The sequence below is a fragment of the Apium graveolens genome, chromosome 4 (genome assembly GCF_009905375.1).
Source record: "Apium graveolens cultivar Ventura chromosome 4, ASM990537v1, whole genome shotgun sequence".
Lineage (NCBI taxonomy): Eukaryota > Viridiplantae > Streptophyta > Magnoliopsida > Apiales > Apiaceae > Apium > Apium graveolens.
In genome coordinates this window covers 293,630,660-293,657,328 of record NC_133650.1, presented here as the reverse complement: position 1 = coordinate 293,657,328, position 26,669 = coordinate 293,630,660, and the positions used below count along the sequence as shown (strand labels likewise).

The 26,669-nt window shown below is 37.6% G+C and overlaps 3 protein-coding genes across 6 annotated transcripts; all 3 read right to left on the bottom strand.

Moving 5' to 3' along the window:
* Window positions 1–10,139: 10,139 nt before the first annotated feature.
* On the bottom strand, window positions 10,140–12,146 carry LOC141721216 (BEL1-like homeodomain protein 11). The gene is made up of 4 exons (XM_074524030.1): window positions 11,251–12,146; window positions 10,810–11,171; window positions 10,607–10,667; window positions 10,140–10,514 (listed from the first exon to the last, which is right to left on the bottom strand). The coding sequence occupies exons 1-4, from the start codon at window positions 11,941–11,943 to the stop codon at window positions 10,353–10,355; spliced, it is 1,278 nt and encodes a 425-aa protein (XP_074380131.1). The 5' UTR covers window positions 11,944–12,146; the 3' UTR covers window positions 10,140–10,352.
* A 1,632-nt stretch (window positions 12,147–13,778) lies between these two features.
* Window positions 13,779–17,734, bottom strand: LOC141721215 (BEL1-like homeodomain protein 3). The gene is made up of 6 exons (XM_074524029.1): window positions 17,677–17,734; window positions 17,391–17,459; window positions 15,724–16,663; window positions 15,164–15,534; window positions 15,007–15,067; window positions 13,779–14,751 (listed from the first exon to the last, which is right to left on the bottom strand). The coding sequence occupies exons 3-6, from the start codon at window positions 16,648–16,650 to the stop codon at window positions 14,302–14,304; spliced, it is 1,809 nt and encodes a 602-aa protein (XP_074380130.1). The 5' UTR covers window positions 16,651–16,663; window positions 17,391–17,459; window positions 17,677–17,734; the 3' UTR covers window positions 13,779–14,301.
* A 577-nt stretch (window positions 17,735–18,311) lies between these two features.
* LOC141721214 (uncharacterized) lies at window positions 18,312–22,241 on the bottom strand. 4 transcript variants are annotated; one of them, XM_074524025.1, is made up of 10 exons: window positions 21,956–22,241; window positions 21,793–21,860; window positions 21,375–21,471; window positions 21,151–21,279; window positions 20,678–20,786; window positions 20,451–20,595; window positions 20,266–20,308; window positions 20,006–20,179; window positions 18,811–18,959; window positions 18,312–18,698 (listed from the first exon to the last, which is right to left on the bottom strand). In XM_074524025.1, exons 1-9 carry the CDS (start codon window positions 22,151–22,153, stop codon window positions 18,852–18,854), a joined length of 1,071 nt encoding a protein of 356 aa, XP_074380126.1. In that variant the 5' UTR covers window positions 22,154–22,241; the 3' UTR covers window positions 18,312–18,698; window positions 18,811–18,851. The 4 variants fall into 4 exon arrangements, with proteins under 4 accessions (XP_074380126.1, XP_074380127.1, XP_074380128.1 ...); XM_074524026.1 differs by having other exon boundaries at window positions 18,815–18,959; XM_074524027.1 differs by having other exon boundaries at window positions 18,843–18,959.
* Window positions 22,242–26,669: the final 4,428 nt, after the last annotated feature.

Genomic DNA, 26,669 nt, shown 5'->3' with positions numbered 1-26,669 from the left:
ATATGGAGCACAAGCCAGAAAGGAGAAATAAGGTTGGAGAGACTTCTTTCAAGAATCTAAAACCTATGGTTCTCAAGCCCAACACTAGATCCAGCAAGGACTCCACAAAGAACCCTTTAAACTTTGCTCAAATGGAAGAAGTGGACTTTCCTCTTCCAAAGCCCGATGAAGACAAAGTTTTGGGTGCTAGCATCATAAAACACAAGGAGACTATGGATGAGGCAGTAAGGAGAAACATGGCTATTATCTTTAGAGAGGGAAAGAGCATATGTGTGATGCAAGGATATCCCAAATTCTCAATAGCCAAGAGGGAAGAAACCAAAAGGTTAAAGAAAAAAGCTGAAAAACTCAAGGCTGACAAAAGAGCACAAGCAAAGCTTGAACAAAAGCTAAAGTCAAGTCTAGTTAAAAATGAGAAAGGAATTGAAGTTAGGGGTGAAGACAAGATTGCAAACTTAGATGAGGTTTTTGGGAGTATATTTGGTGAAAGTATGGAGGAAAAAGAGGAATGACAGAAGGGAAACAGAAGAAAGGCCAAGGCACATAGAAGGAGTGAAGACAACACTGAAGAAACTAAATCTCTACCTTCCATACCTGAACCCTTTGTTGCTGATCCCACTATAAACATCCATGGTGAACCAATCATCCCAAAAGAGGAACCTATTGATTGGGACACCATCAATTTGCCTACCTTTTTAACCACTCTTCCACTACCAAAGAAACAGAAAAGAAAATCCAAATCTACACCTCCCCTAAACTCTAAGAAATTCACTCAAAAACATAAACCTAACCCTAAGCCACCCATTTCTAAAGATGATTATGTTCACATCTGTGACATAAAAGAAATTTCAGACATTGAACTCTATCTGGATGAGCTGGAGGATGTAAGGGGAATTACTGCCTACAGACAGCTACCAGAGAGATTGGTGTTCAGATACAAAGGAGTTGGGGAAAGAACACGGCCTCTCTACAGGATTCTGAATGAAGGCTACTCTACCTTGATCAGAGTCTTTTCAGCCATACAAAAGGATTCTGGCTTTACCAGAACTGCCAAGACTGAAATTCTCAACAAGATTGCCAACATAAGGAAAACTTGGAGGGAGCCCAATGCTTTGCCCAGAACCTTACTCATTCAAGAAAGGGGAACTACAATTCACAAATCACCTCATTGGTTGATGGAATTCAGAGATGATAAAGGAGTCAGAAGATTTTTCAGACTTGAAGACCAACTCAAGATTGCCAGCAATGAAACTCTCAAAGAAATGCAATCTAAGTTGGATATCAGTGATGAAGATGAAGCTGAATTCTTCAGACAACTCCAACTCCAAATTGAGGAAAATGACAAGGGGCTAGGAAAGAAAACCAGGGAACAAAGAAGAAAAAGATGATTTGCTCAGGCTAGAGGAGCACCCTTGGAAATACTGTAAATCTTCAATTACCTTCTAGTACATACACTTTTGCAGCACTTTTAAATTTCTACTTAGTTTCAGTTCATATATTTGTTAAGTGTTTTGTTATCATCAAGTTAACCTTGAATTTATGTCAATTCTTATAGACATAAATAGGGGGAGATTGTTAGGAATATATGTGCATTAGTTTGATGATATGTTTAACAAAACACTTAAGTAGAAAACTAGTGTTTGTAGCCTCAACGGATAAGACCATTTTGGCTATCCGTTGATGGTGTAGCTTTACTTAGAAATAAGTCTAGTGTTGTAGCACATTTCAGTCTCTGAATTTGAGATATAATTCTTAAATGTTGAGGGAAATTATAAGTCATGTTGACTACTAGAGGATATGCAGATAGGAAGGCCAATTGTAAATATTTCATGCCTTGTAATTTTGTATAAATGAAAATGGTGTCAACGGATAACTTAAAGACCTTCAACGGATGAGAAACAAAGCTTCAACGGATGTCTCTAAAGTTTCAACGGATAACATCCTTCAACGGATGAGTGCATCAACGGATAGAGCTTCAACTGCTAACACATCAACGGATGAAGCCATCAACGGATGAAGGCTTCAACGGATGTTCTGTTAGATAGCAGTTGACAAGTGGTAGTTGTACCTACAAACAGAGGCACATGGGTTGACAGAGACAACTGAGATGTGGTAGCCTATTTCAGGAACATCAGAAAAAGCAGCCGTTCTACTCTAGTATAAAGAGGCAATAGTCAACAATACACTGGAGTAAAATGGAGAAGAAACAAGTGGAGAACTTATTTTATTATTGTACTTTTTATCTTTGTCTTCACTTGTAAAATTGGTAATATATAAACCAAGTAGAATCTAGTAATTAGATATGAATTTTTCCAGAACTGTTTAGAAAAATCTTGAGAGAAAAATTATCTAGTTTCTACTAGGATGCAGCTGTGATCAACTTCTTGAATCACAGATTTTCTGAAATACCATCTCTGGTGGAACAACAATCCACCAGAAAAGTTTTTAAGGTCTGTTGTGTTCTTTACATTAGTGTTTGAATATATATCTGTCTGTATTAGCTTAAAGCAATTCATACACTTGTTTATCTTAAACACATAGCCTTTGAAACTGCTCAAAACTTGAAAAAGTTTTGAGATTTACATTCAACCCCCCTTCTGCAAATCTCATTGTTAGTTCATTAGGAATAACAGACATCTTAAGTAAGGAACTACATAAGATCTTTTATACAAAATCCCATCTATCAAGGAGTATCTTAGTGCTCGAACATCCAACTTCCGTGCTTCAGTAGCATCATTTGGCAACCAACCGGTTTGAATATGGGTCTTAATGGGATCTATCCATGACGTCCCCAGACCTATAGGAGCTACAAGCTTAACATCAATGCTCCGCATCTTCAGAACACGGAAGTATACACTTCCTGAACTTTCCTCTATCTCAGATGAAGCAAACTTTGATAATACATCTGCCTTAGCATTTTCCTCCCTCGGAATGTGCTCAACATGGCATTCATCGAATTGGGTCATCACAGCCCTTACTAGGCGGACACACTTAGCCATCGTATCATCCCTTGCCTCAAACTCTCCCTTTACCTTGGATATGACCAGCTTCAAGTCTCCACAGTCTTTTAAGTTCTTGATTTTAAGTGTCCCTGCTAAGCCAAGACCAGCTATCAGAGCTTCACATTCTGCCTCATTGTTTGTGGTCGGGAAGTCTAACTTCAAAGTATATTCAATCAAGAACCCATCGGGGCTTTGTAAAACCAAGCCTGCTCCACTTGAATTTGTTTTTGATGCTCCATCAAAATAGAGAACCCAATATTCCTTCTCCTTATCATCTTTTTCTTTGTCCCCTTTATCAACTTCCTTGTCTTGAGGTATGGTATCTTCCTGCCCCCGACATCTTGGTTGGGTATGGTACATTCCATCACGAAGTCAATCAATGTCTGGGCTTTATTATCGTTCGTGGCTTATACTTGATGTCGAATTCTTCCAGCTCTATTGCCCACTTGATCAACCTCCCACTAGCCTTGGGACTATGAATGATATTTCTCAGGGGCTGTTTTGTTAGCACCTCAATTTGATGAGCCTGAAAGTAAGGACGTAACTTTCTTGAAGCCATTACCAAGGCTAAATCAAACTTCTCAATAGTTGAATAATTTAACTCAGCTCCATGCAGAATTTTGCTGACATTGTATACAGGTTTCTGGATTTTCAGTTCCTCCTTAACCAATACAGCGCTCAAGGCACTCTCTGTAACGGCCAAGTACAAGTATAAAACTTCATTCAAAGCTGGCATGGCCAACAACGGGGCCTGAGCCATATATTTCTTTAATTCCTCGAATGCCTTCTGGCTTTCTTCACTCCATACAAAATCCGTAACCTTCTTTAAGGACTTGAAGAATGACAAGCACTTGTCCCCCGACTTGGAGATGAATCGTCCTAACGCAGCAACCCTTCCAGTGAGCTTTTGAACATCTTTGATAGTTTTTGGTGGTTCCATGTCCAAGATTGCCTTTATTTTATCGGGATTGGCCTCAATTCCTTTCTTGGAGACCATCAATCCCAAAAACTTTCCAGATCCTACTCCGAAAGCACACTTTGTAGGATTTAACATCATCTTGTGGTACCTCAGGACCTCGAAAGCTTCCCTTAAATGGGTTATATGATCAGTCTTCACTAGACTCTTGACTAACATGTCATCAACATAAACTTCCATGGTCTTGCCGATAAGATCCTTAAAAATTTTATTTACCAACCTTTGATAAGTGGCTCCTGCATTCTTGAGACCAAATGCCATAACAAGATAACAATAAATACCAAAGTCAGTGATGAATGATACCTTTGGGATGTCATCCTTGTGAATCTTGATCTGATTGTATCCACTAAATCCATCCATGAAGCTCAGCATCTCATGTCCAACAGTGACATCTATCAAAGTATCTATCCTTGGCAACGGGAAACAGTCCTTAGGGCATGCGTCATTCAAACCAGTGTAGTCCACACACATCCTCCATTTTCCATTTGCCTTCTTCACCATTACAAGGTTTGCTAACCTTTCTGAAAATTGTATCTCCTCGATGAAACCAGCCTCTAAGAGCTTCTCTACTTCCTGTTTTATAGCTTCTTGCCTCTCTGGAGCAAAACTTCTTTTCTTTTGCTTCACTGTCTTCCGATTTGGATCCACATTCAGCTTGTGAGTAATCAGTTCCGGGTCTATACCTGGCATATCAGCTGCTGACCATGCAAACACATCATTATTTTCTTGCAAAAATTTCACCAACTTTTCTCTGAGGGGCTCCTCTAGTGTGGCTCCAACGAAAGTCACCTTCTCAGGATCCTCGGGAGCTAAAGGAATCGAAACCAAGTCTTCTGTTGGCTTCCCTCTTTTCTCATCATTCTCTCGAATATCCAGATCTTCAATAGGTAGAACCTGCCCCCCGACTCCATCTGCCCTCAAAGAGGCTACATAACAATTTCTAGCCATTTTTTGATCTCCTCTCTCTTCTCCAATCCCATTCTGGGTGGGAAACTTCATAACTGGATGATAGGAAGAAGGGACTGCTTTGAAGGCATGTGTCCCTGTTCTCCCCATGATAGCATTATAATTTGAACTAGCCTTTACCACCACAAAGTCCAACATATGTGTTGCTTGCCTTGGTTCCTGTCCTATGATTGTTGGCAACTTGATTATCCCTTCCACGGGGCACTCCACTCCCGTAAATCCATATATCGGCATGTTGGTTGGGGTCAATTGGAAGTCATTATAACCCATCCGTAAAAAGGTGTCATGGAGCAAGATATCCACTAAAGCACCATTATCCACAAGGACCCTCTTAACCGGGTTGTTTCCTATTATAGGTGTTATGATCAGCGGGTCATCATGAGGAAATTTCACACCCACTAGGTCAGTATCATCAAAAACCATTGTTACTCCTGTCCTGGCCCTCTTCGGGGCTTCTCCAACAATATGCATAACCTCCCTGGCATATGCTTTCATGGAGTTCTTGGATAATCCGGCAGCAGTTGGTCCTCCAAAAATTGTGTTTATCACATCTCCTCGGGGTCGTGGTCTTCCAAAGATTGCATTTATGACTGGTCCTCTGGGATGGGGATTCCACCCCTGATCGTCTTGGTCCCTCCTACGATCTTCAAAGTTCTTTCTCCCATTGTTATTCCTATCTCTTCCTTCCCCAGTGTACTTGTTCAATCTTTATTTCCGAATGAGGAACTATATTTCATCTTTCAGTTTCCTACACTCATCGGTGTCATGACCAACATCTTTGTGAAATCTACAATATTTGCTCTTGTCTAGTTTGGCAGGATCTGCCTTCAAGGGTTTAGGCCAACGAATATCTTGGTCTTTCTCGATTTCCATCAAGATCTGGCTTCTAGGAGCATTCAGCTTAGCGTATTCAGCGAATTTTTGCCCAGGTCCTCCCTTTTTAGGGGTTGAATCAGGGTTTTGCTCAGTTCTAGGATACTTGTCCTTAGCGATATATTCCAGATCAGTTTTCCGCTTCTTGCCTCCAGCGGGCTCGTTGCTCACTACGGTCTTCCTCATGCTCTCTTCCACCTTGATGTACTTCCCGACCCTATCTTGGAGCTGCAACATGCTCTCAGGGGGGCGCTCGGCCAATGACATCTTGAAGAACTCATCCCTAGTTCCCTGTTGCAGTGCTATCATGGCTACCTTGTCATCAAGGTCCGGGACTTTTAAAGCTTCCTTCGTAAAACGATTCAGGTATTCGCTCCCTGCACAATGCTCATGAGGGATGCTGAACTTTTCTCATGCACTCTCCCGCTGATGAACTGCTTAATAAATGCCTGACTTAATTCTCTGAAGGACCCAATAGAGTTCGGGGGCAAACGACTATACCATCTTTGAGTCATACCCGACAGGGTTTGAGGAAAGGCCCGACACTTAATAGCGTCATTCACGGGTTGCAGCAACAGTGCATTGGAGAATGTCCTGACATGATTAGCGGGATCTCCCGTGCCATCATAAGCTTTGATAGTGGGCATCTTGAACTTCCTTGAGATATGAGCATTCATTATCTCTTCAGTGAATTATGGAGTAGGATCATCAGGATCTCCAAGGGGAAGAAGATTACTTGGATGAGCTCTTGGGACTACAACCCTTCTTTGTGACGGACCATCCAGGTCTATGATTGGAGGAGGATTTCTCCCCCTAGGTGGTAATGGGGGCCTGGGAACCTGGTACGCCTCCAAGTCGCGCTTCAGCCTTTGAATCTCAGTCTCACGGGCCTTGATTCTCTCCTGCATTTCTTGGGGATTCACCCCTCGGGTGCTCCTAGGACGTTGGTTACCATCATCCATCGGCTCTTTGCCAGCACGTCTCCTTCTTGGGGCCACTTCATCATCCGAAGATTCGGAGTCTCTCTCAGTATAAGGACCAGAAAATTCCTGATCCTCCGGGATAGGAGCCAAAACTTGTATGTAGCGGGATGTTTGCACCCGTGCTTTACTCTGTCCAGCATGTCCACTTCCTCCAACCTTGGGGTAAAGGGGAATCCCATAAGGGGGGTTAGTAGTCACAATAGTTGAATACTCATACCCAATGGGTCGAGAATTCACAGGTGTATGTAGCTGCTGAAGTTGGGAATTCGTCCCTTAAGTAGCCGAGGGAACCGTCCCTTGTGGCTGAGGTTCAGTTGCCCCTACCTGGGCTCCTCCTTGGGTGGCGGCATAGGTTGAATGCGGAGGTACCTCCACGGTTGACGAAATCGCTTGGGTTGTCACCGCGGGTGTTCCTCCTTCAAGGGCGCCGCTTGTTCTCCGTGTCCTCGCCATGGTTGTTGTTGTGCCTTCCCACAGACGATGCCAAATATTATGGATCAAAAACTAAGGTTTACTAATTGCTGTGTTTATTACTAGGGAACGTGAGCTTCAAGGCTCGATTTGACTGCTCTTGTGTTTCGTGACTTAATCTGCCTTACAAGATGCCTACGTACCTTGTTGTATGCCAAGGATCAAGTCAAAAAATGTAGTTCTTATTGGTGGGGTGAGACCCCTTATATAGATGTTTGGGAGTCCTTGAATTGGACTTGGGTTAGGAGACTTGATGGGCAAGTCTCAGAGTTAGAATGGACTTTGGAGTCCTAAAAGGTAGGAAGTTGATTCCCTATCCCACCAGGTTCCTTGGAGGCTAATCTTCAAGGATTTATTTCTCCATTAGGACTCATCTTATCAGCTGACTTATCCCTTATTAATTAATTAAGAAATTAATTAATATTCAGGGGTTTGGGCCTTCTCAAATGGGCCTAGCTGTTGGCCCAATTTTGATATGATTAATGCAGCATTAATTACATACCCAGGCCTTATTTTCTTCCCTATCAATGGATGAAGGATTATGTTACTCTAAAATAGTCTCCAGGTACTGCAACTGTGGCAAGTTCTATTTTGTTGAATTGCCCATTGATTTTTCTAAATACAATTTTTCTCATTACTCTCCATCGTCTCCCATATACACGTGTGCTGTTAGTTCTCAGACTGCTATTCCAGAGCCTTTCACTTATAATCAGGAAATATCAGATGAAAGGTGGGTGTCTGTCATGTCAAATGAATTAACTGCTTTAGAAATGAACAACACGTGGATTGTGGTACCACTGCCTCCAAATAAAAAGGTTGTTGGCTGTAAATGGGTCTACAAAGTCAAGTACTTGGCTGATGGATCTTTGGATAAGTTCAAGGCTCGATTGGTTGCCAAGGGTTATATCCAGGTTGCTAAACATGATTATCATAATACCTTCTCACCTGTTGTCAAAATAGCTACTTTAAGAACTGTTCTAGCTTTTGCCACTGTGAAATATTGGGATATCCATCAATTGGACGTTAACAACGCCTTTCTCCATGGTGATTTAACTGAGGAAGTCTATATAGAGATCACTAAAGGGCATCCTCTCTATGGTTCAGGTCTTGTTTGTAAGTTACACAAGTCCTTATATGGTCTAAAACAAGTGTCTCGCCTTTAGTTTGAGAAACTTGCCTCTGTGCTCCTGGGTCTTGGTTTCGCACAGACAATGGCTGATTATTCTTTGTTCATTTATCAATTAGATGATGTTTTCGTTACAGCCTTGGTTTACGTGGATGATATACTCCTTACTGATAATGACAATGACTTCATTTCTAATGTCAAAGCTACTCTGCATTCTACCTTTACCATCAAAGATATGGGTTTAGCTAAGTATTATCGGGGTCTTGAAATACATAGGACTGCTACTGATCTTTACATTCATCAGCATATATTTGTTCATGATCTTTTGTTTGAGGCTGGTTTATAGGATTGCAAGCCACTATCTCTACCTATTGATGTTGATGTTAAACTCTCACCAACTGAAGGTGAACTTCTCGATGACTCTACTCTTTATCGAAAATTTGTGGGAAAATTATTGTATCTTACCATTTCTCGTCCAGACATCACATTTGTCGTGCATCACTTAAGTCAGTTTCTACATTCTCCCCGTGTGCCTCATATGGCTACTGTTCAGCGTATTTTACGTTATCTGAAGGCCACGCCTTTCCAAGATTTATTTTACCCGGCCAGTACTTCCCTTACTTTGTCTGCGTACTATGATAGTGACTGGGGTTTAACACTTGATTCTTCTGGTATGCTAAAGAGCATTACAGGGTTTAACTCTTGGTTCATCTTTAATAGTTTGGCATTCATCAAAGCAAAAGGTTGTGTCACGATCAACTGCAGAGGCTGAACTCCGTGTTATTGCTGATACTATCTGTGAGATCTCATGGTTGAATCTGTTGCTTAGTGAACTTCAAATTACACATACTCTTCTCATTGTTCTTCATAGTGACAATCAAGTAGCTTTGGATATTGCTGTTGATCCTGTATTCTATCCCAAAACAAAACATTTTGCTTTGGATTGACATTTCGTTCGTGAACAGGTACAATCCCAGCTAGTTCAACCACGTTATCTCTCTAGTTCTTCACACAATGCAGATATTTTCACCAAGGGACTTGGTCGTCAGACCCATTGGCATTTGCTGTCCAGATTGAACGTTTCTCAGGCACATTCAGTCTGAGGGTGACTTTTGCACTTATGAAGTATACATTTACGTTTACGTTTACTTATCTGCCTAGAGTACTTATCATCACCACAAGTTCACTTATCATGTCATAACCGTTTCTATAACCGAATTAGAATTTAGTCAATAACTGATTGTATCAAAACATATCACTTCTGCAATTTCTATCAAAACATTTCACTTATGCAATTTCTGCATTTATGAACTAGTATCTCTCTTCATAATGTAAATACAATTGGAGCTTGTTTTGTATTTTAATGGCGTTTCTTCTATCTTAAGAAAAGTACGGCATTTTTTAAAAGGAATACATTTGCTATTGTGTTCAATGTTCAAAGTGAAACATAGAAAAATACTGGAGTACAGTTTTAGCCAATTAGGTTTACTAATTGGGTTTCCCTTTGGAAACGGCCTGTTGATAACCGATTATCAAACAATCTGTTATCATATCAGCAATTTATCACCAATCGCATAAAACATTTTACATATCGTACTCGGTGCACAAATTTTCTTAATGAGTAAAGTCGGGAGAGGTCACAAATGTAAAAACTAAATCGAACAAAATCTAGAACTCTTTCTTCGGTTTCCTCTCTTCATCATTAAGCAAGACTGAAATATATTTTGATTATATATACCATTGACATTAAAGATAACAAGTTTATAACCAGTTCCTGCCATCAGAAATACTCCTACTCTTGCATGAACTTTTAACATCTGACAAAATAAGATACATATTTCAATCTTCAACAACTAGCATGTTTAGAACCACCGCAGTTAACTTGACTACAGAGTCCTTTGAAGCCAAAATATGTAACTTGAGACAGAAAGGCAGTACCAGTTAATCAGATACATTTAAATACTTGGCTCATCTGCATCATCTGTGATTCTGTCATTTGAAATGGAGTTGCTATCCCCTACTGGATTCACTGAATCATCTCCAAACTCTTCTTTGTACATTTCTTCGATCATTGGCTTCCATAGTCGAACTCGGGCATTTATAAACCAATTCGAAACCTTGAAATGATTACAAAATTATAATAATTTCAGTTGCCTGTTGCGATGCAGAAACAATTAAAATTTCTAAAGGAAGATTGAAAAACAATTACTTGGTTTTTCGACAAGCCTGTTTGTGATGCCAATACAAGCTTTTCAGAGTCATTTGGATATCTTCAAAAAAGAAAAAAAAAAAAGAATTTAGCAACCGTAAATAACACATTCTTTCGGAGCACTGCCATTAGGCTATCAACGAATAAATACGAGGCATTTGAAAGCGATTAATAAAGCTAGAATAAATTTAAAAACAACTTACGGATGGAGAAAGTGTTCGAAAAGCCATGAACGAAGGATTGTAACTGAATTCTCAGGCAATCCTCTGATAGGCCTCCAAGTTTGGCGTGTGTTATGAATCATTCCTAGCTGTTGAAGCGACACGCGATTTTCTTGATCAATTAAGCTAAGTTGTGACAAACCCGTGTTGATTCTTGGCAGATGCTTTCGTCTTGCAACACTTATTTGATAAATGATGGCATCTTTTAAGCTACAAAAATGTCTTGACATAGCTTGAAGTGCAAGAGCAGTGTAAGACTTGCCTGTTCCTGAACCTGCTATCAGTTCAAATGAAGAAACCACCTCTTCCAGATGATGATAATATTGCTCAAATCTTCTCTCAACCTGAAAAACATAAACAAGGAAAATAACATGAAACAAGTATAACTTTTAAGTATTAATGTTACTGTTTTATCACACTTACCTCCTCCAACAAAGATATGAGCTTTGATAGTTTAGCTTCAAGTTCTTGTTTCTCCAAGGATAATACACTATTAAACAACTCCGATCTTAGGTCTGAACAGAGTCCAACAGATCCTTTTTTATCAGAGGGAGATAATTTTCTGATATTTTTTTCATTGTTCAAGTAGACTGATTTTTCACCAACACTAACTACTTCTTCAAGAAGTGCCTGAGCTGGTTTTATGTATCTTGAATCCCCTACAGAAATCATATAAGATTCTGTTCCATAGAAGTTGGAAGATAATTGATATTGTGATGCTGAAGAGGAAGGAAAACTGCTATCCGATATTGAATACTCAGGATTACATGAGTAAATAGGATTCATGAGATTTGAAGTTAAGGGTCTTTGCATCCAAGAGCCTAGAGAAAGCGATAATTTCTGCGTTGGAACACCGGTTTCATTTGAAGTTTCAACAAGATTTGGTAACTGTCTAGTTTGGTTTAACTCAGCCTCATTGGCTGTAGGATGAGCCATAGACATTCTTTCTCCAAGAGTCTGAATGTTAGGCAAAGAGGGATGATATGCATTGCCTCTTAAGTCAGCTGCAAAAGCATTCAAAGTTTGGTTTTCATATTGTGTTTGATTTGAAATGGAGTCTAGATTAAGAAATTGGTGAAGAGTGTTTGATGTTGGGGGTGAATCTTGGTTACTCATGAGTATAGTTGTGGGAGAGAATGTTGTTGTTATATAGGCTTGAAAACTATGAAGTGGTAGCAACAACTCTGTTGCTACAATATATGCCTTGGCGAGTTTTAAAGAGTGGAGGACAATCAACAAAATGGAGCTGTCTTATGCAATCTATGGATACAATAAGATTTTCGAGTCCTTAAGCAGATAAAGACAAGCAACTATCAAGACTCTCTCTCTTCCCCCGCCCTCCCTCCCTCCCTCCCTCTCTCTCTCTCTCTCTCTCTCTCTCTCTCTCAATCTCTCTCTCTCTCTCTATCTCTCCATCTCTCTCTCTTATTCCCCCTCCCTCCCTCCCTCTCTCTCTCTCTCTCTCTCTCTCTCTCTCTCCCTCTCCCTCTCTCTCTCTCCACGCACACACGGGGAGAGCCACGCATTATGTATTTACACACGTATGTATGAACCTCAGGACAGATAGCAGATATATTACAGATATGTAGCACAAAGTCGACCTAGCTACATGTTTTAGGGAGCAGATGGAGCTGTAAACCTAGAGACATAGACCCCTGCAAAATCTACAAAGCAAAAGAAAGAAAAATAAGTAGCCAAGTGAAAATGTTGAAAATGACAAAGAGGTGGTCCTTTCTTCCCTGACTACCAAAATATACAACAAAAATCATCAAGCTTTCAGCTTTAATGCCTACTCTTACATTTCGTTGGGACAATAAAAAAGTTGTTTCAGCACAGTCCTCAGCCTCCCCTTCTCTGTCTGAATGCTTATACATTATATGCCCTTGTGAGTTGTGAGTATACAAAGAACCCAAAATTAGATTGTTCTGCTGATTGGGATTCTGTCATCTGAATAAAAAAGAAAGAGAAAAAGTGGGCTGTCTTTTGCACACTCCCAGTTTTAAGATTGTCTGCTGCTTGTGAATCCTGTAAGCATAGAGGAATATCTTAACTTTACCTGTTACATGTTCCTGTCACATAATTCAAGGATGTTGATAGGACACTCAATAACAAATTATGCTAAAAACAACATGATAAATGTTATTTTCACAGCTACATTTTTACTTCAGGAGCAATGTTTTGCTTTTCTAGAGAGCAAGGAGTGTGATGATCGAGGACAGTTTGGAAAATTGTTCCGGAAGTGATTCGGGTGAGAACGATTTATATGTGGGAATAGTGAGAATAATTGTTCCGCACACTTTTAAAAAGTGAACAATTGACTTGCACAATTTTCATATTTTCAATGTTGCATTATTATGCTGCAATACAATATTATTCACGTTATTTTCACGTTAAAATGTGTTCTTCATAGGGCGCGACCCATCTACAATATATACTCTTCAATGTATCACATTGCCAAACTCCAGCTTATGGTTTAAATATGCTGGTGAGCTTCAACTAGTTTTGGTTTGTGGTGACTGAAAGAGAAGCAATCAGTGATAGATTAGATAGAGTTACGATTACTAGCTTAATGTGTTGTTTTACCACCTCTCCAATTGGAACACCCCTGTGTTTGGTTTGTAGTTCATAAAAAAAACTCAAAACCTTTCTTGTGATTAAAGTTGCTGCACAAACTGACCGCTAGAAATCTGTACCATATCAATGTCTCTGTTTTACCTGTACCCTATATCAATTTCACCTATATTCTTCCCCTCTCTCTATCCACTATTCACATTATTGATTCCAAGAAATGCTTTATAGCTTGGGTAAAATGATGTTAATATAGTACATGTTCAAAGAACTCCAGCAACTGTAACCTGCATTCTGAGAACCAATGGTTTCTTGAGCACATTTTACAAGAAGCAAAAGTGAATAGTACATCATCGTCAAAATATGTCTTACGTCCAGAAAATGCTGCATCAAAGCTTTAATAATTGATATAAGATTTTGTTTCTTTTTACAAAGAGAATCACTGTACTAGCAAATACAACTGCTCTAATTACAAAAGAGTTGATACATCAGTGTCACATTTCTACAGAATTTGTACACTTGTTCAGGATATACCACAAAAAATGTTTCTTTTTAAATCTTCATTTGGCAAACTAAACTTCATACTTATTGTGCTATATTGCAAAATCCGAACCTGGCTTCTAAGCTTATCACCATATCAAGTTTCATATGATCCCACTTCTAAGAAGGTCTTAGCAATTGCACAAGGCTCCCGCATTATCAATAATTGTTCCAATGTACGAAACCCTTACCCTTATTCTTCGTGCTATCCCACTTCTAGTATACACAAACAAATACTATATGGATATCATACCATGGTTTATCTTATCAAACGCCACAAGTAACATTTGGGGGCAGCCAAACGTAAATATTTTAACCAAATAATAGTCACGGCTTGACAAGCCATTTGAAGGCCAACCTTTGGTATTAGCACTGCAATGCAAAATTTGATACTTGATTGCCTATTGTGAAATCGCCGTAGGAGAGATCATATGGGTTGGCAATTGTGTTTAGACTCCCATCACTTGTTTGGTTGGACGTGATAAACTTTTGTGGATATATGTAATGTTCGTCTACTCCGGACCAATTGTCACCATGCAAACTTATAACCTCACCGTTAATGGTATTAGCTCCCTGAGAAAGATTCTTGATATCTAGTCTTGTTGTTGACCCTTTCATATTTAAATTGTATCCAGGATCAGCCTTTGAGTCATTAAATTGCTGCCTCGTATGGTCATCATAAGTAGCTCTGGACATTACACTTTCCTTGACCTCCTCTCCCTTGTCTGCCCCTAAATCTCCGAACTCCTCTTTGTACATATCTTCGACCATAGGTTTCCACAGACGCACTCGGGCATTTATAAACCAGTTTGCAACCTGCCCAAACATGAAGAGGTATTTATGAGTAATTAGTAACTACTGGTGATTAGATGAACTCTTTTAATTCTTGCATATCCGCTATTTGATAAAACCACGATTTAATTAGTGTCTGGTTGTATGTTTCCCAAACAATGTCATGCTTGAACTCTAAGTTATGACAATGTCATCCTTCTAATAATTTCTAATAAACTAAAATATAGATTATGTATTGCTTAATGTACAAGCATGTGTATAGAAAATCATATAATATACCTGGCTTCTAGTGAGACCTGCCTTCCTCGCAAGCATAGACTTCTCTGAATCTTTTGGATAGCTGATGAAGATCAAAGTTGATTTAATAAGACCATATATATATATATATATATAGCAGTTGAATATACAGATGTAAAGTAGTTAATAGGAAACATACGGATTTAGGAAATGCTCAAACAACCAAGCACGAAGGACTGAAACAGAGCTTTCGGGCAGTCCTTTTTGCGGTCTCCATGAATGTCGCATAATACCAAGCTGCTGGAGGGTCCTTTGTTCCCTAATTTGCTTATCAACATAGCTGAGACGAGGCAATAGCGAACTACTTGGTGCATCATCTTGCTCTCCTAAGTTTTGACGGCAAACTTGGATCTGCCTGTTAATTGCATCACGCAAGCATCGAAATTGGCAAGATATTGTTTGGCGTGCAAGTGATGTGTATCGTTTAGCAGCCCCACCTCCCGCTATCATCTGAAATGATGTTTCTACGATCCTCATTTGATGGTAATACTGTTTATATCTTGTATCAACCTACAAACATGATAACATTACGGAACATACTTGATAAGGACATGCATATAAAACATGCACGCAGTACACTGGTACCTACCTAGAGGAAGAAGCTCAAGTAAAAACTATAAATCACACTTCATACGGTGATGCATGTTTCCAAAATAAAATTTATTCATATAAAGATCTCTTGTTGAGGCATAAAATTACCTCCTTTAACAAGGACATTAGCTTCTTCAGCTTGCTGTCTTGATCCAGCCGTTCTGCATTCGAAAGTGCAATGAAGGAATTTGTAGCAGACTCGTGAATGCTAGAAGATATTCCATTTACTGAACGAAGCCCGGGGTCACACTTAATATCTGAGTTACTCCCTTCAAATCTATCAACCTGACCAAGTTGTTTGAACTTTGGTTTCTTTAGAGCTTCATAAACATTTACTACTTCATCAAGTAATTGTTGTGCCCCCTTGAGATAATTAGAGTTTAAAAATGCAAATTGTGAATTCTGAGCATATTGCATTTGTCTACAACTGTCAGAGTTGTTGAAATTTCCAAAGCTCGTTATATCTTCTGTGTTTCCAGTTAAACCAAATGATAAAAACTCGCTAGTGTTTGATTCTTCATTCGGAGATCCTAGCTTCCTTGAATCTTGAATTAGGAAATTTATTAGTTGCAAGGGATCTGAATTTCCAAACTGGTACTGAACTGAAGGCAACTGTCTTGAAGAATTTAATTCTGCACCAAGGCTGAGAGATAATCTTTGCTCATGCGGATCTTCGCTATCTTTTGATGTTCTTGAAAAACTCTGCTGCTTAGTAAGCCTGTTATTTGGTACCCTCTCTGACATATTTAGCTGTTGAGCTAGTGATAAAGGACTCCCACGGTCATCCATTAGTGGGAAGAACACGCCCCTCTCACTGCCACCAACATAAGGGATTTCATCACAACTTTTAGGAGATAAAGAACTTCTGGACTTTAGCTTTGTGTAGGAGTCATCAGTAGAAGTTTGGTTTATATAGAACATGTTATCAGGGAAGCGAGATAGTTCATTATAAGAATCAAGCTTTTGGATGGGCACATATGGAGCTGTCAAGACATGGCTTTCTTGGTTGCTTGAATCAGGATAAAATGTATCCATTTTTTTCCTTTACCTGAAAATACGCAGTAAAAATTATTATACACTTCTTATCCAATTGCGAGTTAGTGATATACAACAGGAACAGAAATTGTAAATGGAGAAAGAAGTCCGATATTGAGTTCCAGTAGCCCCTTGCGTTGTTACATGTTTTTTTTGGCAAGCACCTTGTTGCATGATTGATCAAGAATAAGTAATATATATGGTATCCTTACATAATTGCAAGTATATATACATAATTTCTGCGTAAAAAGTCCTCGGCTTTTAGCAAAGATACACCACTACAGTGAGTTGAGAGAAAATAGTTCAAATCAAAACTTAATCAGTTAGATATTAATTTTGTGTTCCAGTGAACATGATATTGGATGGAACTATGCTATAAAGCTTCAAAAAGTAGAACAAAACAAGAAGAACATGAGAACTTGAGCCATTGGAAATTCAAAAGCACTTCCTTTTCTTTTCAAGTTTAGGTTTATAAACAACAGAAATATCACAATTGTAGACAACATCGGAGGTTATTAATGATACAACATGCAACATATAACACAAAAACACTAAGATGGTTAAATCTAAAGAAACAGAGCACTGCAAATTGGAGAGGAAAAGAATCACCTAAGCCCCTAAGACACAAAATTACAGAAGCATGAAGCCGACGCAATCGGCAGACTGGAAAATTGCAGTATAATTCAAAGCACACATCATAAAACCTGATAGCGGAAAATGGACAGAAGAAGTGAATATACCTGATATTTACAAGAAACTAAAAGAGGTGCTTCAGAGTTTGCGACTGCAGACAATGGATTGAGAAGGTGCTGAAAACATAACACAATGGCCTCAGTTAAAACAATTCTTCCTAAAAGGGAGACAAGAGAAATGGCCAAGAAATTCAAATAAACAACCCTACTTATCATTCAACAATGACAATGATAAAAACAATATTATATGCATAATAATTAAATAAAACATGATTGCCCAAAAACTTAAAATTCTTGAATTAAAAAAGGTTGTTAATTTTGTCAAAGATCCCACATTTCTCACGTGTGGACAAGAGAAGAAGCCATAGAGTTGCCCACAAGGCTAATTCAAGAACTAAAATGATATATAATCATAATTGTTTTAAATAAAAAACAAATAATATATATTATAGTTGGTGTTACTGTTCATGTTAATAGTGTTTGCTTCAAGGGTGAGGGAGGTTTTGAGACCACTAACCACCAGTTGGTAGACCTAAATCCTCCTCCCCTTAAAACCTTCATGTAAAGCATAGTTGCAGTTGTACATATAGTTGCATATATAATTTTATTTTATATTATCAAATAGTATAATACTACCATGCAATAACATAAGAAAGCAAGCTAGCTACCTAGAGCTTTGTCTGTTTTTCCAATAATAATAAATTTAAATTTCATGTTTGGATTTTTGAAGGAGTTGGTGAAGGAGTGGCAAACTGGTACGTTACAGACGTGTTCTAATAGTTTTTTTAATTGCTGCTAAACTTATTCCATTGGCGGCAATTCTCAAGTCTTCTGGTATCGCGTAAATGTAGGGATTATACTTTAAACACACACAACTTCATTTCATATTATTTTATTTGTTGCATCTTTTCTTTGCATGAAAGATATATGTTTTTTTAATAAAACCAAGATAATTTAAATGAATGGCACTTGTTTGATTTGACAGAATGATAGTTTGGGCCAACACCCTAGACATCAGAAACTAAAACTACATATCAAGTCTTTTACAGACCACTTTCGGCCCAAGATTCCACAGATTTACAAAACTATATTTGGTAAGCCAAGCCTGCACTTTTGTCTAGGACCAGATATTTTGCACAATATTTTAGTAACCATTAACCAATGTTGAAATCAATTTCCAAGCTGCTATAGAGTTCCGGTCATCTTACACGAACATACAAAACACTTGACTACTCTTTCGGAGCTGATTATGTGAAAATTTCTGCATTATCTTGGGAACAAAAGATCCGGCAATCAAAACCATGTGCAAATTCTCTAGTTGCTTGCCCCAGATGCGACATGTCTGGTAATGTGGTTCTACAATTACATGATGCAAGAAAATGATTTAGGTGATTTCCTAGTAAATTAAGCAGGATAAAGACAACAGAAAATATCATTTTAAAAACAAAAAAGATGCTTAGTACGTCACCTACAGAATGTAAACAGTATATAGCCGCTTACAGAGTGCCATTACAACGTATTGTCTTCTGCCTCAGCTTGCTTCCCAAACTTTCTCAGTGCAAGCGAATATATTGTTTTTCGTCTTGTTGAGGTTCCGGCAGCCACCACTTTGACAGCCTGATAAAAGACAATATTTCACAATCAGCACAAAGCAGGCTCTTACTCTTTTAGGGGGTCAAGAAAGACTTGCACAGAGACCAAATTTGTTTCCCAAGAAAATTTTAGTTCTAGAAAAATGAATACAACTTCATTTATGGACAAGCTGAAATATCATTTTGTTTTGTACTAGGAAGCACCGACACTCCAAAAAGGATGCCGTATGCCTGTCGGACACGGCCGATACGGCGACACGGCACCGACACGGCACCGACACGGCTGAGTACGTGTCTGACACGCCATGTGTCGACAGAAAAAGGCGACCGACACGGGTTCGACACGCGATCGACACGGCCCACTGACCCGGCCCATATAAAAAACCCCAAAATCATTTTTAAAAAGCTCAAAACCAGTTTTTAAAAGCCCAAACCATCTTATATTAACCCTAATTTTATGTCTCTCTGTCTTTTACAATGTTGGGCTCTAGATTGGAAACAAGAAAGAGGAGGGCTGAAGGTGGTTCTGCTTTGGAGAAAGCTTTTAATAATGAAGCCAGAGAACAATTGACTGCTGAAATTGCAAGAATGTTTTATTCTTCTGGACTACCATTTCATTTAGCAAGGAATCCATATTTGACATATACAAATCTTATATTTTTTATATTATTTTTACTTTTTTTTGCCGTGTCCCGTATCCAGGACACTTTGATAATTGACGAATCCCCGTGTCACGTGTCCCGTGTCGCCGTATCAGTGTCGGTGCTTCCTAGGTTTTGTATGATACTTTCTTTGCAGTGTGCAACAGATAATTGATAACATGCCACAACTAAATAATCAAACCAAAATACAGAATTAGAACTTAACAATTCCAGGCTATTAAAATGTTACTATAATATTCAAAAATATCGTGCACCAAACATTCTACCTCTGAATTCTAATAATTTATTAAAAATAGATCTATAAACTACATATTGTACATACCATGTATCAAGCATCTACTAAGTATAAACCAACAATCCATACAAATACAAATTTAAACAATGAAAGACAAAATGAAGCAAATAATACCTCCGAAAGACTGTGGCCATTGGATATCAATTCTCCAAGTTCAACTTCTAGCTGGGATTCTGATGATGTTTCAGCAATGCAAATCGCCTTTCCTTCAATCAAGAATGTTATCTCCCCCTTTGGCGTGCGAGTCGAGAACGCTACTTTTGCATCACCTAAGGTGCCACGCCAGAACTAATGAGAAACTATCTTTTGGTTAGTAAATCAAGCTACACAATCATCATTATATAACAGGTACATTAGTAAAGTAACATATGCACCTCTTCGTGTATCTTAGTAAGCTCCCGAGCCATGACACATTTCCTGAAGCAAATCCAGATTTAGTCATAATTCTACATTTTTCATGAGAAGAAATATGCTTTAAAATCTTTAGCGACATCCTCATACTTGGTGCAATTAAATCAAATTTTAAATTATTAGTAATAAATATGATACAGATTTATACCTAGAGTCCCCAAACACTGAAGAAGTCTCTTCAAGAAATTGGAAAAGCTTGTGTGGAGGGACAAAGAATATCTGGGTAGTTGCTTCATTAGCAGAAACCGACAACCTCTCTTTCCTTGTTCCTGCGTGCTTAGGAAGAAATCCAACTGCACACATGCTGAATCTTAGCAACTGCAAATCCAAGCTATCTACACTATCAATAGTGTACAGTTCAAGTAAGCAATTTACCAAATGTGAACTCATTAGTCGGCAATCCAGAGGCTGAAACAGCAGCTACTAAAGCAGACGGACCAGGAATGGGCGTAACGAGTATGTTCTTTTCCGTACATAACTTAGCCTGCATTTAAGATTACAAATACAAAGAAGGCTTGTAATTGGGTGCAGTAGAAGGTACAATCACTTGCGCCATATAGCTATGAGTTCATTAAAGAAAACCTATCAGCTACAGCCTACACATGAGATTTATATTAAGCTAGTGATTGATCCTAAAAGAGAGTATGTGAACCTACCTATATATAAGCAACTAAACCAATTGATAACATTTTCTGGGTTGTGAAGAGAGATAAAACAAAGAACGATATTAAGCAAAAGCATAGTTCTTGTATCAGCCACAGCCATACAGATACCCTATTGACTTTTACGTGACAATAAAAAAGAAAAAAGAAAAAGAATCATTGGTCCGGTAAAGATAAACTTCCTACCAAATCCATTCCAGGATCACTTATGCCGGGTGTTCCAGCATCACTGATCAAAGCGACAATTTCACCTTCTTGCAACCGCTTCAACACAGCTTGTTCCCTTTGAAACTCATTGAATTTGTGATAACTCAGCTGAAATTCTAAAGCTTACAATTAGATACACAAATAGTTAAAGAAAAAAAAAGTCTACTGCAACAATTTCCACAAGGAAGCAAAATATGACGTACAAGAGGGGTTTTGATGTCGTAATGGTGAAGCAGCTTCCCTGAATGCCTTGTATCTTCAGAAAGTATGACATCAGCTGATTTTAAAACCCTCAGAGCACTAGCAAACATACAACCATAAAATTAGCATAATCCATAGAACTTGTTCAAATCGCAATACCCGTATTAAAGCAATACCAGACACTATCCTTAAGTTGCCTCAATAATCGACATGCTCATAGACCAGATGCAAAATTAACAGGACATGGACCGACTAATCCAGTTATTAATACTAATTCAATATATTTTTATTCCTCAAAGGTTATTAACTTCAATCACATTGCAAAAAGCATGAAGAAAACACAATTACAAGCACAAACCGAAACTCGAAACCGACACCAAAGTAGGACATTTAAATTAAAAGGCAGTAATTAGCACTAACCGAAGAGTAATATCTTCAAGATTGCCAATAGGGGTTCCAACAAGATACAAACCAGGCTTCAAAATTCCCTAAAAAATCAACAACCCATATCACAAAATCAACATTTTATACTGTAACCATTACAGAAAACAATTAAGAAAAGGAGGGTTAATGAAAAGTTCACCTTTTTAGAAGAGGGGTCTTGTTCTTGGAGAGAAAGGTCTTTAGGGTTAAGAGAAGTGCAACAGAAACATGAGAGAGTATTCACGCGGAAAAGGGTGGCAGTTGAACTTAGTTTTGAATTGAAGAGGATGATATTTTGAGGTAAAATACAAGAGCGCACAAGGGCTTTACTTGACATGGCAACAACTGAAGCTGCCATTCAACTAAACCCCGCCGGTAGATCTATCCACCCTTTACGTCACTTTCTTATTTATATTATACCTAGAATTGCCCGCTTAATCAATTAATGATAGTTCGGACAAGTCTGATCGATTGATCACACATCAGATAAAAATATATTTTTCAAAAAATTAGTCAAAAATCAATTATTTCAGGTCAAATTGGTCAGTTTGATTAAAGGGTGAAAATTAATAAAAATAATTTTTTTAAGCAAAATTTGATTACTTCGGGTCAAATCGGTCAGTTTGATTAAAAGTGAAAATTAATAAAATTAATTTTTTAAGCAAAATTGAAATTCAATATAATAGTTAATATTCAATAATTATCATATGCCTCTAAATCCTAATCTCTAATAATTGAATAAAATTTTCAATTAAATTAATCTTTATTTTCTCGGAAATTTACTCGATTGATTCATTCATTTCACAATCTCCGATAATTGATTTTATATTTTACTAATTTTAACGAATCACGCATTTATATCTAATCTATATAATCTTAAAAACTATTATTGCCCATATAAGATTTACCCATAAATTTACCCATGACCCATGACCCATGATCCATTTTATTTTTTTACATATAAAACTTTATATTATACACATGTTAATGGATCTTTCACATTTAAATTCATTATAACCCATTTTAGAAACTAACATAATATACACATAACCCAGTCCTTGATTGTAACAAATGAATAGTACGTTTGAATTTTTTTTGAATTGTTTCTCTCAGACTGCTGCATAACTCCAGCCTCCTCTGATCTTCTCATTCGTTCCATACTCTGGTGATCTGCTATTAATCATGGATTCACGCTCTCAAACAACCTTTGCAAAGACTTCACTTATAGGTTTGTTTTCATTATAAAGTCCTGCTAATCATTATGCACATTAACTGTTATCTAATTTGGTTGGTTTGTGTCTTTATCCATAGGTTTGAAACGTTTGATTCGTAGCCGAGATTCATCAAATCAGGACGCAAATCAATATTCTGTGTTGCATCCCATCCCAAGTTTGAATGTTCCTAACTCGACGTGTATTGTATCTTTCTTTGTCTTTCTTATCGTATGTAGATTTGAATCTAAATCATGTTTTTATATTCGTTTCATAAACTTAGTTGTGAAGCGTAGAAATATTTGTGTTGGCCAAGAAAATCTCAGTCCCAGTGTTACAGTTTCAAATATACAGACATCAGGTTCTATAATATTGTCTGATAAGTTTTCCATATCATAAATATCTTATCTGTTACATAAATTAATTTTGAAAATCATGTGTAACATATGCATTTTGTAGTAGGAATTATGTCTCCTTTACAGCCATAATCAAAGAAGACAAATGTTTTACGTGATCCCCCTCCCCCCACAAACCTTCTAACTTTGTTGTTGATGTATCGTCTAATAGAAGCAACAGATCTTCCTTCACAAGTATGTGTAGTTTCTTTACAAATATTCCGTGCAGATGTTCACTTTCTGTACCAATGTTCCTTGCAGATGAATGATGTTATGTATAATTTTATTGTTTGTGATATTTGTTGATTGCTAGATTTGAAACATATGAGCAGAAGTGTAGGATTGAAACATGTTGGTGGATCAAATAACACTCCTTGCAGTGTATCAATTTCACCTATTTCGGGTATTACACTTGAAGAAAATAACACTCCAATAGCTAAGAACATGGAAGGAGCTGCTACATTGTCAGATATTACCAATGCGTCGTGTACGTTTTATTATAACTTGATACTGAAATTACGAAATTTGTATATTCTGTTGCATTTGCTATATGTTTAACATTACATCGTGTTATTGGTTGCATCCGTGAAACGTAGAATACGTGGTCGCAATATTGAGAAGATTTTTATACACCTCATGTGTATGTTGCCTTTTAATAAATCTGTTTTCAATAAGTTGTTATGATTTCCTATTTCATTATTTCCCCTAATCAGTTTCTTCCATTACTAGAAATGTATATTAATAACTCTGTACGTTTTTTTTTGTTCAACAATCATCTATTTCGGGAATGACAGGTGTAGAAAATAACAGTGTAGCGGCGAAGAACACAAAACCATCTTCTACGCCTTCAGATATTAACAGTACCATGTGTGCGTTACCTATTAACTTAATTCTCCAAATTGTAAGATTTAATGTTTGTTTTGATGTGAGAACAGTTTTATTCCATTGTTGCATTTTTTGCAGATAAGAAATGTAGAGTACGTGGTCCTAATATTGAGAAGATGTCACTACTAGAAATATGGGATCAGACATCGGTTCAGAACCGATGTTAAAAAAAACTGAACCGATGTCTTCGCGTATGATGTTAAATGTCATCAGCCTTTGACATCGGTTCACAGCCGATGTCTATTACAGTGCTATACATCGGTTTTAAGAATAAAGATGATGTCTTTGCAACAAATTTCAGCTTATATTACAGTATTTCTAGGTAAATATGAGTATATAATGGGGTAATTATCCATTAAAACATGAAACCTACAAGCTCTAAAGACATTTTTTTAAAAATCTTTCAAACAAACCGATGTGAAAGTCTAGATCAGACATCGGTTATGTTGTCTAACCGATGTGAAATGCTCCATCAGACATCGGGTACTTTTATCAACCGATGTAAAATACTGAGTTAGACATCGGTTTCTTTTATTTGGCGATGTTAAATTCTTTTGTTTAATGTTAGGTCACACACACTGGAGGAGGGGGTTGAATACAGTGTATAGCACAATCAAATCGAATTTTAATAACACAAGTAACATAAAACAGACTTTATTCAAAGCGATAAATTCTGTTACAATATGAAACTGTCCTCTCTCAGTGATGAACAAATATCACGAGAGCTGCTAGGGTTACAATAAATAATATTCTCGATAATGATAACACTTATAGTGTAAACCCTATGTCTGTGTTTATATACTACACAGTTACAAGATAATCGCTAATTGATATGGAATATAATTCTGCTTCCTAAAATATATCAATCAGATATCTTTTCTTCCAAGTATTCTATTCTTCATAGAATTCCTTCTTCATGCATATTTCTTCTTACATTTGTCTCGATCTTCTCTTTCTTCAATCAGCCGCCTTCCTTATCTGAACGTTTCCTTTAAGTCCTGATATTATCTTCTGATAAATATCTCCTGAACCTTAAGTACTGATGACTTAAGTTCTGACTTCAGTATAAGTGCTGATTTCAGTTAAGTACTGATTTGTCCTGTTTAAGTAAGATCTGAAAACTAAACATAAATCATATCAGTCATGACATTATCAAATATATCTAACAATCTCCCCCAACTTGTAAATTAGCATAATATACAAGTTTAACAAATATTTGATGATGTCAAAAACATTAAGTACAAATACATGAGAATTTGACTAGATAACTACAATTTACAGTCCTTAAAGCTTTACCAACTTTAACTTCTGATAACAACTTTAGTCTGTATTCATATCAGAATTTGAGTAGCTGTAGATCTTGACTTGGCTTCACTTTCTGATCTCTCTGATGTCAGGAGTTGTTCTGAGATAGTTCTTTAACAAACATCTCTCAACATATCTGAGTTCATCAATCATCCTCCTTTTAGCATCTTTAAGCTCTGCAGAATCTTCACCAGTTTGGAAGATAGCAGTCCTGAGATCATTTATTCTAGCTTTCCTTATGTCCTGATCCAGTCTGATCAAATATGCCTTGTCAGAATCAAGATTGAATTCTACAGCCTTATAACCCAGAAAGGTAGTTATAATCTTAGCAGAGTTAGGCTTCATCTCAACAATATCACCCTTGTGATCTATGTACTTTGGAAGATATGTGTTGTCAGACTTTACAGAATAAAGCCTTTTTTGTCTCTGAATTTGAGTCTTCAAATAGTTTGCAGCACTTTCTGTTATTTTGTCATTCACTTGAAATAAAAATAAAACATGTTCCAGTTCTTCAAAATACTTCAGTGGAATAGCATTTTCCCTTATATGGTAAACCCTACCATCTGTCATGAAGTATAACAAGATGTGTTCTTTCAAGTAGGTATGATAAACCATCTGTACAGATTCTAGTTGATTCAATCTTTCAGGAGTTGCTCCAACACCTGGTTCACTTAAGGAAGTTGGATCATTGGTTGTGTTCTGTACTCTTCTTTCATCAGCACTACCCAATCCAGATTTATCTCTTGCTTCCTTTCCAGTAACCACTCTTGCTTCAAAACCACTTGCTGTAGTCTTCAAAGGTTGAGTCTGTTTGGCTTTGGTGAATCCTGGTAGGAGTAACTTTGAGGATTTAACATGAGCAATGTCAGAGGTTTCCTTTGATTTATCTTCTGATATCAAGTCAACTTGAGCTATGTCAGAGGTTACTTGCTTCTTTGTAATATCAGAACTAACTAAATCTTGACTCTGAACAACTTGAGCCATGTCAGAGGTTGTCTTAGAAATCTTTCTTGAAGTCAGAGTAAGATCAACATCTTCAACATAAATTTCTTCATCCACAGGAGGCACATAAACCTTT